We start from the raw sequence: 12,392 nt of genomic DNA on the forward strand, positions 1-12,392 counted from the left end.
CACCAATGGCAGAAATGGAGAACAGAGGAACCTCTCTGTGACAAGAACAGCCATCAAAGAGTTTGATCCAGAAAACCTCAGTGCTTTTAAAAACCTCATAGTAAGTATCAAAGGAGACTGTGAAATACAAAGTCTTTGGGCAATTCTCTGAGAACAGTGGAAAAAACTGCTGAATAAAAGTAACATGAAAATATCTTGGCTCAATTTTTATAATTTTTATATATGCTGGAAACAGTATTTTAATTTATTTGTGTTAATTTCACTTTTTCCTGCAGAAAAAAAAAAAAACTGCATAAATAAAGGTGCAAACTCTTTTAAAAAAACTGCATAAACAAAGCATTGCTTCATCAAGCAAGGAGTTAAAACACTGACAGGACTCTATCAAAGGGGAAGATGATGGTACTATAACAGCCTCCAAAAAAAAGGTATACCCCCCCCAAAAAAAAGAAACCTAGAAAACTAATTTCTGTTTGTAGTCTACAGTCCTGTAACCTTCTGTGAATATTTGTTGCTTTAGGTACTTCAACAACCCTTTTGAAATCAATATTATCTTCGAATGGAAAGCATTAAAGAGATATGCTTTAAGTTTTGGAGAGTTAGACAACATTTTAACAATTAAAAGGTTAATAAGCTTATTAAAAAGATCTACAAGTCTATTATCTTCTCATTAATCATATTTCCATGTTGCAAAACTTGCACAAGGGTGGAACCGGATGAAAGACAGCACTGATCTGTTTTATGGCAAAACCCTTGTTTTCATGTTCCGTTGCTAACTAGACATTGTGAGAATCAATGAGTCAGGGATTGGAAAGCATTATAAAGCAAACAAATACTATATAAAGGTGAAGCAGGTGTGTGGAAGACTACAAAAAAGACTTCTCTAAAGGTTAGTGCAAATGAGAATGGAAAATCGCCCATTTCTCCTATTATTATGTGCAGCACTTTCCTGTGCTTTTCCTGCAGATACAAGGCAGACAAAGGAAGAAGGCATGCAGCTTATCCAGGTGAGGAAGGCAGACCTCTGGGGAGATGTTTAGCTACTGTTGAGCATCCACGGCAATCTGTGTAACCAGTATAGAGCAGCCAAAGAGCAAGTAGAATAAATAACTGATTGAATATTTCTCAGAATGGAGGGGGGTACTGTGATGACAAAGGCTAGTTTAGCACCAACTCATCTTATTTTACTTTTTTTTAGAGATCAATTAAATCCAATGATGCATTCATTCACTCTGTGTTAATTCTACTAATAATTAAACTCCTGAGTCAGTCTAGGGTTGGTTTGTAGTTCAGGTGGAAATGTGGTTATTTATGTGACGTGTAATATTATGAAACATAACTTTTCATTAAATAAATATAGCATTTTTTTCTGAATTATTGCTATCTAAAATGTGGGAAATGGGATACAACTATTGAAATTTTATATTCAGTTGTGTATTTCTAATTACTTCCTCTAAAGGACTCTAGGTAACCCTAGGGTGCAGGGCAAGTGGAGGGCACATTATCAAAAAATAATTTGTTAAACAAATACTAATTTTAAAAGTATTTTTATAGCTACAAAATATTTATAATGATAATACAATGTAAAAAAACTACCATTAAGAGAAAAATATTCATATAGGCTTTAACAAACTATTATTCGTGCTGTCATAGAACAGAAAGAAAAGTACCAAAGGCATATGACTGACTGGTGTTAGTATAATACCTTATAAGCTACAAAAGCAAACACCATTGATTGTTCTAAGTGTTGGGTTTGGTTTTTTTCATTAGAAGTACCTGGAAAATTACTATGGCTTTAAGAAGGATGGGGATCCTTTTGTTTGGAAAAGTGACAGCGCAATGACCCAAAAATTAAAAGAAATGCAAGAATTCTTTGGGCTGGAGGTGACAGGGAAACTGGATTCTGGCACTTTGGACTTGGTACAGAAACGCCGCTGTGGATTCCCTGACATAGCTGGGTTCTCCACCTTTGCAGGAGAGCCAAAATGGACAAAACAAGTCCTGACATACAGGTAATCACAATGGAATTCTTCATGTCAAGACAGTGTGCAATATAGGGTGAGTGGTAAGAACACAACTGGTTCTTTTTATGTTTTAAAGGATAGTAAACTACACACCGGATCTGCGTCCAGCAGATGTCAATGCAGTGATCAAGAAGGCATTAAGTGTTTGGAGCAGTGTGACCCCACTGAGATTCATCAAGAAGGACCGAGGTGATGCAGACATAATGATCTCCTTTGCAGCCAGAGGTAAATCTTTATGCAACTGAGTAATTGCCAAGTTGCTGCAGTATAAGGAGCAGTTGAACTGGAATGATTTCTCCCATACACAGCACATGTGAAGTTCAATGTCCAGTTGAACAAGCAGACAGAAACACACAGTTCTTGCTCTAGGTGCTATGGTTATAATTCTTGACAGACTTTGGGGGAGGCCATAGAGGCAGATGAAGAGAAAGAGGAAGAAAATATAGGGAGCTGCCGGTAGCTCACTGGATCTATACCTGCTATGTGCTGCTCAATGTGTGCATGAACACCCAGTCAGCTTGTATGGGATTTGTTCTTCAGCTCACAACGACTTCATCCCATTTGACGGCCCAGGAGGCTCCCTTGCTCATGCCTATGCACCTGGCAAGGACTTTGGTGGAGATGCTCACTTTGATGAGGATGAAACATGGACCAAAAGCACAGAGGGTAGGTAATTAAGGTCTCCAAACCATTCATGAAGAAAGTTGCACATGGAATCAAGAGTGCAGTGTGTGTCTCCTCTCTTCTTTAAGAAGTGTTTAAATTGCTGCTGATTTGAAGGAGCATTGGACAGCTGGTTTCATAGCTATATAAAACCTCTGAGCTTCTGGTTTAAGAAGTTAAGTCCCCAACTCAGCTTCTGCCATGCACTGGAGAGAGACTTATTTTTAAGGGGGCCCTCCCTCTCTCCACTCCTCCAACCTCTTCCTTCATAGCTACCTCACTTGCACTGGCCCAGGGTCCTTCTCCCACACTGAATTCTGCAGGATCTACAGACTATTTCCTTGTACTCTGCTATAACAATTCCATTATTTTTACTTCTGACCAGAATTTAATCTCCAACTGAATTTCCAACAAGAATTTCAATTGCTTAAGCAAGTAGTTCTGAAAGCCTCTGACCTACCTTATGCCCTGAATGTTATTCAGGACAAATAAAAAGACACCACTCTCCTATTATGTGTTTTGCTTGATGTTTTCAGGCACGAACCTGTTTTACGTTGCTGCCCATGAGTTTGGCCATTCACTGGGACTTTACCATTCCAAAGATCCCAATGCTCTGATGTATCCAGTTTACAGGAAGTTTGACCCTTCAGTACTCCTTCTTCATCAGGATGATATTACTGGCATACAGTACCTCTATGGTAATTCAGATTTTTTCATCAACTACTGCTTATAATTTCAAAGACTTTGGATACCTTTCAGTGACATTTTTGGGTATTGGATATACCTTAATGAGTTCACACTATAATTTCTTCCATAAACTGCTTCTTTTAGGACCATCTCCTAACACAAACAATGATCAAAGGGAATCTACTGAGATAAAAGACCCAACTGAGTCAAAAGATCCTGTATTGCCAAACAGCTGCAGCTCAAATTTAACTTTTGATGCTGTCACCACTTTCCGTGGAGAAATAATGTTCTTTAAAGACAAGTAAGTCAGCTTCTGGGAGTAAAATAGCTGGGTGTCACTTTTTAAATTATGCCCCACAGCAGAGGAAAATAACTTTAATCAGAATATCAGCCGTTTTAGACAGGAAGACAAGACAGGGAATCAGGAGAAGAGATGGAAAACAAAAACAAAGAGGGTGCTGGAAAAATAAAGAGAGAGATTTAAGGAGGAGGATGACTTTGGAACAGGGGCTGCTGTGAATGGAGGGGGAAAAGATGGCCCCTCTGCAAACATGGGCTGTTTTCACTTTAGGCTGTAAGCAAGTCCCAAGTGTTCAGCATCTGGGAGAGCTCAGCTTTGGCAAGACACATCACCAGCTCTGGGACACTTCATACCCTCTTTGCTGTCCTTGCTTTGAGAGAGCTGAGAGCTTACCAGCCCTGACAAATACCTACTTGAAGAGCCCCTGTAGTGAGGATTTAGTATAATAATAAAAAGAAAGGAGAATTGCACTTTTGTTCGCAAAGTCTTACCCCATACCAGCCATGGGAGCCAGGTCCCTCTAAGTTCAATTTCTGCATTAGGGGAAATGTTTTGAAAAAGGGTTCATCTGACCTATTTTAGATGTCTGCATCAAGAAGAGAAAAATCCCACCATGCAAATAACTGTCTTTACATCAACTTTACAGGGATTGTAGTGTAACTAACTCAGGGTACATGGTTGGGTTTAGTCTGATATATACTGCCCCTGTTGCCATGATGTGGTTTCATGCATTAATGTGTGTGAACATCTGATTTTGTTTAAAACCTGTTATGTATTTGCACAAGGCATATTTGGCGCAAACATCCGGCAGTCAGAACAGCTGATTTTGATTTGATATCTTCATTCTGGCCACGGCTGCCACCTGGTGTTGATGCTGCATATGAAATTCCTGAGAAAGATGAAATGGTCATTTTTAAAGGTAAAATGTTGTCTTTTTATTTTCTCATGTTATATTCCCAACTAGCCTTGACATTTTGTGTCTGGTTTCAAAATCACTAAAACTGTTTCTGTAGGATTCCACAATCTTTAATTTAGTCCAATAAATTTGTGTGTGTTCAATCACAGAGATAACAAAAACATTATCCAAGTTAAAGAACATGTATCTTTTTTTTTAATATCCACATAGAAAAATTTCCCCCCCAGAATAAGTGTCATTACTTTTCTTTTTTTTTCTGGGAAATTATCTATTGAGTTTAAGAATGATACCACCTGCTTCTTCCAAGCTTGTGGGAAACAAATATAAGTATGAAGAAGGAGTGAAATTTCAGTTTTCAAAAAAAGTTATGTGGATAACTATTGCATTTTTTTGGACTCTACAACTATTTTCAGTTATTTGCGAGTACAGTGGTTATTTTAAGGTAACCATTTGATTTCATGAAAAGGATTGTGTCATTTCCAGAAGAAGATTTTCATAACATGTTGTTATCAACTTTTGTTAATAGGGAATGAATTCTGGGTTGTGAGAGGAGATACCATACTTCCTGGATACCCCCAAAAACTCAAAACCCTGGGTTTTTCAAAGGATATTACCAAAATTGATGCAGCTTTTCATAATGGAAATGAGGGCAAAACATATTACTTCATAGCGGACAAATTTTGGAGGTAATATTTCCTGTATTACTTTATAAATAGAAACAAACATAATCACATGATCAATATCCTGTCATGATTTAGGATGCATTAGTCAGACACTTCTGGGGATCTCTTTCAGTGTCACAACTGGTTGTTGAAAAATATTTGAAACGAGGTGGAAGAGTACTTTTAGTTCTCCTTTTAGTTGATTTAACTATTTAACAGTTTGTTTGGTTTTTTGTTTTCATTCAGCTGCCTTGGTTAAAAAGCCATCATACAGCTCCCCAAGTCATCTCAGGAAATCAGGCAGAAGCTCACTATTTATATCAAATATATTTTTGTGGAGTAAGAAGGAGAATGTCACCCATTTTCCAGTTACTAACAGATAGTTTCATAAAGTTGCTGATAAATGCTATGTACTGCAATGACTTATCTGCTGTGAATGGTTATCATTTTTTTGTTTCCAATCCAGTCCTTACTGCTCAAGTTTGTCTTACAGGACATAGATTTCTAACAAAGAAAGTGCTCATGTAGTGGAAGCAGTAAATAACCTGAAGTATTGCAGATGGACAAAATTTCTCTTTCCTTCCACCACAATGCCCAAATGATTGTATATACAGAGATCACCACAGAGTAACTATTCAGCCACTTATTTGTAGTTTAAGCAGAAGATTAGACTTCCACATTTTAGGTTGAACTCTTGTAACTTGAATGATGAAGAGTTAGATCATTAAATCTTTCGCTAAGCAAATTATAGAAGGGAAAAGCTTTCACAAGCCTTCTTATTCCAGCACTGATAGACAAACTCCAGTTCACCAATAATGTAATAGCTCGCTGTAAGTTACTTAAGTAAATTGACTTAAAATAGATTATAACTTCAGAAAAAAAAAAAAAAAAAAAAAAAAAAAAAAAAAAAAAAAAAAAGATTTTTCCTGATAAACTTTTCTTACAGAGATATAACATGAAAGCACCCTTTTTGTGATCTATTATCTATCACTCCTTGAGGCATGGTCTCTTATAAAAAATATAAAGCAGGTTTATGGTGATGGTTCCAATATTAGGTATTCTTAGATGTATCTTAAGGTGGAGTAAATAGAAGAAATTCACCCAGTGCAGCTAACAGAGTAATAATGAATTTATGGCAAATTGTGTCTCTCTACACTACCTAAATAATACTGAAAATCTTCAATGAACGTGGTTATTTGTTGATAGGTAGGAGATAATGTGCTGACAGAATTAATCAAGAGTTGTTTAGGGATTTCATTGACTCCTGTTTGTTTATCTCTTTTCTCAGTTATGATAAAAGAAGTCAGTCTATGGATAGGAAGCCATTACTGATAAGAGATATATTTCCAGGAATTAATGGGAAGATTGATGCTGTTTTTCAATATGAAAGTGAGTTGCTGTTCTTATTAAAATCTATACAAAATGCTCAGTGTGATAGGGATGAGAGTGCTTGGGCAGAGAGGGGCATTTCTACATGCTGCTCAGAACCCCCAGGATGACCAACAAGACCCTGAAGCAGTCACATAACACTCCCATGCTTCACTTCAACCCCTTGAAACATAGTGATGGTGCCCCTTTGGTGACAGCTGTATATCTGGAAAGGCCAGCTCTAAGGGGCAGATGTATCTGTATTCATGCTGATGTGCACATCACACCACAAAAATCAACACTCAAGACAGTGACATCTCAGCAATGTAAGGTGTACCTGCTGTGAGCGAGGTTATCACAGCCTGGCCCTCTGACACAAAACAATCAGCACCAGCTTCTCCTGCATGAGGGTGAATGGTACTTAGACAGGGAGATGCTGGACTAGACTCAAGGGTACATTCACACTGCCACATGTCACAGCTTCCCAGTTGTCTGTTCGCTCCTCATCTGCTGCTCATCCAAACCCATGCATGTTAATTGTATCATAGCAAATCTTACTTCTTCCTTCAAAACAAGTCTCACACATTGTGCTGAGAGACCTCTCTCCCAGAGAGCAGTGTGGAAGTGACTAGCCCAGGCTGGACCTCTCCTTCCCTGCGTGGTATCTGGCAGCACCCATCAAGCAAGTACCTGCTCACACCTTGCTGTGCTCTTTGCCACACTTGGGACTGTGCAATGCCTACCCACAGGTGGCTAGGAATGCATCCTTCTGGGGGTTTCGGCACAGCTGGTGTGTAAGAGCAAATACTTTAAACTGAAGAAACGCACAGGATACATCTTCTGTAGTGTGACCTTGTGGGGTTCACTGAATACATGATGCAGCCTGTGCAGCATGTGCATGACTGGTTTGCTGTGGAAGGTGCCCTCATGCTGCTGTGCCATGTTTTGCAGAGGTTACACCTGGGAGTAGATGCTCTTGGCAGCATAAATGTATCCAAAGGTTGCTTTGAGCTCTTTGATGATGTTGTTAAAGTGTACATATCTTTATATCTGCAATATCATAATTCATCTGGGTTGGGTTTTGTCTGGTTTTTTTCCTAGGCTTCCTTTATTTCTTCAGTGGAAGAAAGCAATTTGAGTTTGATCTTGAGAAGAAGAGAGTTGCACGCTTCCTAAAGACAAACTTTTGGTTTCCATGTTAAGAAAATGAAATCTGTAAGAAAGAATGCACTGTTATTGTGCCAGAAAAGCTTTTTCTTTTATAAATATATAGAATATGCAGGTACTTCAGCACTAGTCAGCAGATGTCAGTCCCCACACAATCTGTGTTTCTTTAAATAGCAGCACAGTATTTAACATACTGATATGTACATAAGAATGTAGTTAACATCAGGCTGGCTAACTTACCACACAATAATGAAGTTTTTACTTTTGATACAAAATTGTGATTGATTTTATTATTTCCACCATCTTCTTTTCACTTTTCTTGCTGTACATCACCCTACACAGAGCCCTGCCATGGAGCCAGGAGTCCATGAGGAGGAGCATATCTCTTCCTAAAGCTAGGATTGCTTTCAACTGCTTCTAGATACTTCAAAGTTAACCAAAAAAACTTACCTAGTGCTCATAGTTACAGTGAGACATACAGGAGTTCCAGAGAGCAATCCCTCCCAGCCTGAAGTGGGTGCTGAAAGGTCGAGGTGCTTCTTTTTTTCACTGAATGGAGAGGCAGTTTTTGTTGGACACCTGATAATAGCAGGCTAAATTTAAGTGTGACAAATTCTACCCTAAAGTATTTATTGATACATGTCATTTCCTGTGCAATGTGTTCTCAGGGAGGTTGGAGCAGATGACCCTACTGAGGTCCCTCCCAACCCTACCCATCCTGTGACCAAAGGTTCATCTCCACGGACACAGGAGCAGAGGGGCACACTGGCATGTTGGGAAAACCCAGACAGTCCTGCCCTGCCTCTTCTCCTCTCCAGTTTTCTCTGGGGACAGCACATAGGTTGGGGGACACCCATCATCGTGTGTCAATGAGAGGGTCCCCATCACCTCGCCTTAGGGGTGAGGGGGGGGTAGGGATCAATATCCTGGCTAAGAGCATTTGGGGATTTTATAAAATTTATTCTGTCATGTTCAAAAGGGACTGTGGAAATGTTCAAAATTTATTTTGAGTTGATTAGTGGAAAGACCAAAGACAGGGAAACAGAAGGAACCAATCTACCAATGGTAGATTGGGGAGGAAAGGAAAAATAGAGGTAAGTGGATGAGAGGGGTTGGTTGAGTGGAAACAGGCTGCAGTCAGCTGCTTCTTTGGCCCTGCCCTGCACGTTTGGTCCTGTCTTCTCAGTAAATCACACCTTATATGTGGATGAGCTCTTCCCATGTGTGTTTGGGTGAGCTTCAAGCTGGACTGGCTGTTGAGGAGGTTAAGAGGTCTGAATGCCAGCAGCTGGGGCATGGCTGCAAGCTACAGGGACGTGAATGTTCTTCAGGATACGGGTGCAGGGCCAGCTGCTGTACTGGGAGGGCTGTGTGTCTAAGGGCAGCTCCTGAGGGCCTCCGTACTGTTGGTATTTCCATGTCCGTGCTTCACCATGGGACAGAAATTCTCATCAGAGGGAGGCAAGCAATGGGGTGGGTCCACCAGTCCTTTTCATATTTGTCCAAGTGCTCCATGTTTTCTGTCTGTGATGGTCTCTGTGGCCAGCCTCACAGCTCTCTGGACCCAGGGGACACATGGGAACCAGCTGCCAGTCCAATACTGTTGACAATAATCTACCTAATCCTGAAGCAGGACATCACTTGGGGCCCACAAGTATTCAGATAGACAGCTAGCAAGATCTAAGGTCTTAGAGAAGGTATCCTTTCTTTCATGCATGTAACAAAATCTCTCCCAGCACCCAGTGTCTCCCCCACATAAAACAACATCCCCCCCAAAAAGGGAAAAAGCTGAGAAAAGACAGTTCTTCTATTTGATTCTGCTTCTGCATGAATCACAGAATCACCAAATGGCTGAGGTTGGTTGGGTCTCTGGTGGTTATCATGTTCAACCTCCTCTGCTCAAGTAGGGCACCTAGAGTGGGCTGCTGAGTCTCTAGGTGGCTTTTGCACAAAGAAGGAGACTCCACCACCTCACTGGGCACCCTGTGCCAATGTTCTGTCACTCTCACAGTAAAAAAAAGTGTTTCCTGATGTTGAGAGGGAGTCTCAGTTTGTGCCCATTGCCTCCAGTCCTGTCAGGACAAGACAATTGTATTCTATTTATGCATAAAATTGTACTACAAAAATGCAATTAGATATTTCAACACATTTTATGTAGCCTTTTTCTGATGCATTTTTAAACCCCCTGGAAGCAGGGCTACTCAAATGGGGCACTCCAGTCACTGAGGAATCTTTACTAGAATTTTATCAGGGTCAAAAATGTATCATGGCATTGTCAGTCTTGCAAGACAAATACTGCTGCTGCCGTAGAGGTGGCAAACAAGGCTTTGCTGCCCAAGCAGAACTAGAGTCAAAAGGATTAAGTTTAACCACAGGATCTCAAGAAAAGGAGATGGGTAGCTCTGGTCAGTGTCTGATATTGCCAAGGTCAGAGCAGCAGGTTCAAGACTTGTAATTTAAAAGTTTCTATTGAATTTAGCAGGAAATAATTCTGTACTGTTTATTTCTTTCTTATTAGTCTCCTTGCACTGTTCTTGTTTTCTAATTCTGTATTTCCTTCATGTTTCTGGTATGGCTTTTTGATTGGTCTCAGCTAAAACAATGAAAGTTAAAAAGATGCATGAACAGCTTGTCTCACACTTTTTAGATTTTTTGTTGTTGTTGTTCCTTAAAGAAGTTTCTAACTGTTCAGGCTTGAATACTTTTCTTCTGTTGTTCCTACTGCTGATGCTCTTCTATGGTGTCTTTGCCTTGCACCTTGCACATCACATCCATTGTGGGTAACAGCATGAGACCATATTATTTTAAATGGGATAAACTCTTCTATCTCTGTTCTATCCAACTTTCTTTGGAAATACTGTCTTTCAGATGAGATTATCTCTCCCAGAACAAAGATTTCTGGTCCTAGACCTTTCATGATTGTTTTGTAGTTTTCTGGCTGTCACATACTTATCCAACTAGTTCTTCCTTGGGTTTGGTTTTTTTGGGGTTTTTTAAATGATTTCAATTAGCTGGAGTTCTTTCTTTGCCTATTTCTGTGCACACAGTCATACTAATTGTGAATATGAAGCCTTAGATCTGTGGCAGAAGTAGAACTGAGCTGACTCTAGTACTGTCTATCAATATATTTTAGCTGGTTTAGTGTTGGATGTTGGTATCATTTTTTGCTTCACGATTCTTATTTTAAAAATCTCTGATACCACTAACAAGACAGCCTTACCATTTGAGTGAAAACAGGCTTCTGAACTGAAGATGATTGACTTGTATTCAACATCTTGTACTCTCCTAAGATAGTTTGAGACCTGGGCTCTGAGTTAAATGCATTCGTTGTCTGTTGTACACTCAGTCCAAGCATTTCAGTTATAGTTTTCTCAGTCTTCTAAACACATCAGACTTTTCCATGTTCTAGCAAATTTCTACCTTATTTGCATAGAAACTTGAGTGAAGACAAGTCTTTTCATAAGGAACGGGTTTATTATGTGACTCTAGAATTCAGATCACAAGAATTTCTTCGTTATCTTCTGTGTTTTACATATAATGGTATCATTTATTTTGGTTTGCACCATCTTGTCTTGGAGGACATTTTGCCTGCATCTGAATGTATAGATTTGCCTTTTCCTTTTCAAGGATTCCATAGCACAACCATCAGACACAATATAGAAGGTCCAACAAAGAAGTCCCAACACTATCTAACCCAGGAAAAAAACTGTTTGGTTTTCAAGTTCTTTTTCTTACTATTTATTGGTTTTCTTGGTTTCACACACTCATTCTGCCTAGAAGGGAGGAATGACCTTTAATATTGTTCTTGTCAGGATTACAAATATTTTATCAAACAAGGTAGGTCTGAGGTGCTGACCTGAACTGAATGACATTGTGTAGTGATTTAAACACTCAGACTAAGAGCAGAGATTTTATCACCTCAGTAAACCAGACAAAGGTAACTGATAAGTCCTGGCAGAACAGAATAAGATTAAAATGAGTCCATTTAAATATTGTTTGCAGGAATTTGTTCCTAGCGAGATTCTTAGTTTTGTTAATGGAAATGCTGTGGGGAAAAAACCCTTTCTTGGTGACAGAAACAGCAGATTTTTGGGCTCAGAAGTGTTTAAGACAACTCAGAACTCCAAAGATGCATGTCTTAGTTGCCATTGATATTATAGAGAAAATACTTTAAAACTGCCAAGGAGCACACTTTGTTTCCAAATAATTCCCTGGCAGCCTCTGAACTTCCATCTGGCTGTCAGGAGGAAAACTGCCTTTGCAGGTTCACAAGCAGCAGCTGCCTCACAGGATGTTTTGGCATTTGTGCTGTGTACCCAACTGCGGGACTGTGAACCCATAAGAGTTCCAGTATGTCCCAAATGGTGCAGATTCCCCGGAAATATGCAGATTTAATTTGTAGAGCAGTGTGGAGGCATTGATCTCTTCTTGCTGCCTCTTTCAGGACAAGTTTTACATCTGCATATCTTGTGTGATAACCCCCAAGTTTAGAGGCAAAGGACTTCAAGTTGGTGAGGTTGGTTCTGAAGGACATCCCAAGGCTTTATCTGCCATCAGGGAAATCATGACCTGGACAAAACACATCAGATTCCCATCCCAGAGAACAG

At 39.6% G+C, this 12,392-nt stretch overlaps 1 protein-coding gene across 1 annotated transcript; it reads left to right on the forward strand.

Moving 5' to 3' along the window:
- The first annotated feature begins 896 nt into the window (after positions 1-896).
- Positions 897-7,820, forward strand: LOC138119164 (stromelysin-1-like). Its single transcript, XM_069030739.1, has 10 exons — positions 897-1,004; positions 1,768-2,009; positions 2,098-2,246; positions 2,562-2,687; positions 3,221-3,382; positions 3,516-3,672; positions 4,458-4,591; positions 5,115-5,274; positions 6,539-6,639; positions 7,720-7,820. Exons 1-10 carry the CDS (start codon positions 897-899, stop codon positions 7,818-7,820), a joined length of 1,440 nt encoding a protein of 479 aa, XP_068886840.1.
- Positions 7,821-12,392: the final 4,572 nt, after the last annotated feature.

Source organism: Aphelocoma coerulescens, chromosome 1 (genome assembly GCF_041296385.1).
Source record: "Aphelocoma coerulescens isolate FSJ_1873_10779 chromosome 1, UR_Acoe_1.0, whole genome shotgun sequence".
NCBI lineage: Eukaryota > Metazoa > Chordata > Aves > Passeriformes > Corvidae > Aphelocoma > Aphelocoma coerulescens.

Coding starts and splice junctions, on each gene's coding strand:
- LOC138119164 (XM_069030739.1), top strand. CDS start 897: ATGAGAATGGAAAATCGCCCATTTCTCCTATTATTATGTGCAGCACTT. Junction 2,247..2,561: donor GATCTCCTTTGCAGCCAGAG/GTAAATCTTTAT, acceptor TTTGTTCTTCAG/CTCACAACGACTTCATCCCA. Junction 3,383..3,515: donor TGGCATACAGTACCTCTATG/GTAATTCAGATT, acceptor TGCTTCTTTTAG/GACCATCTCCTAACACAAAC.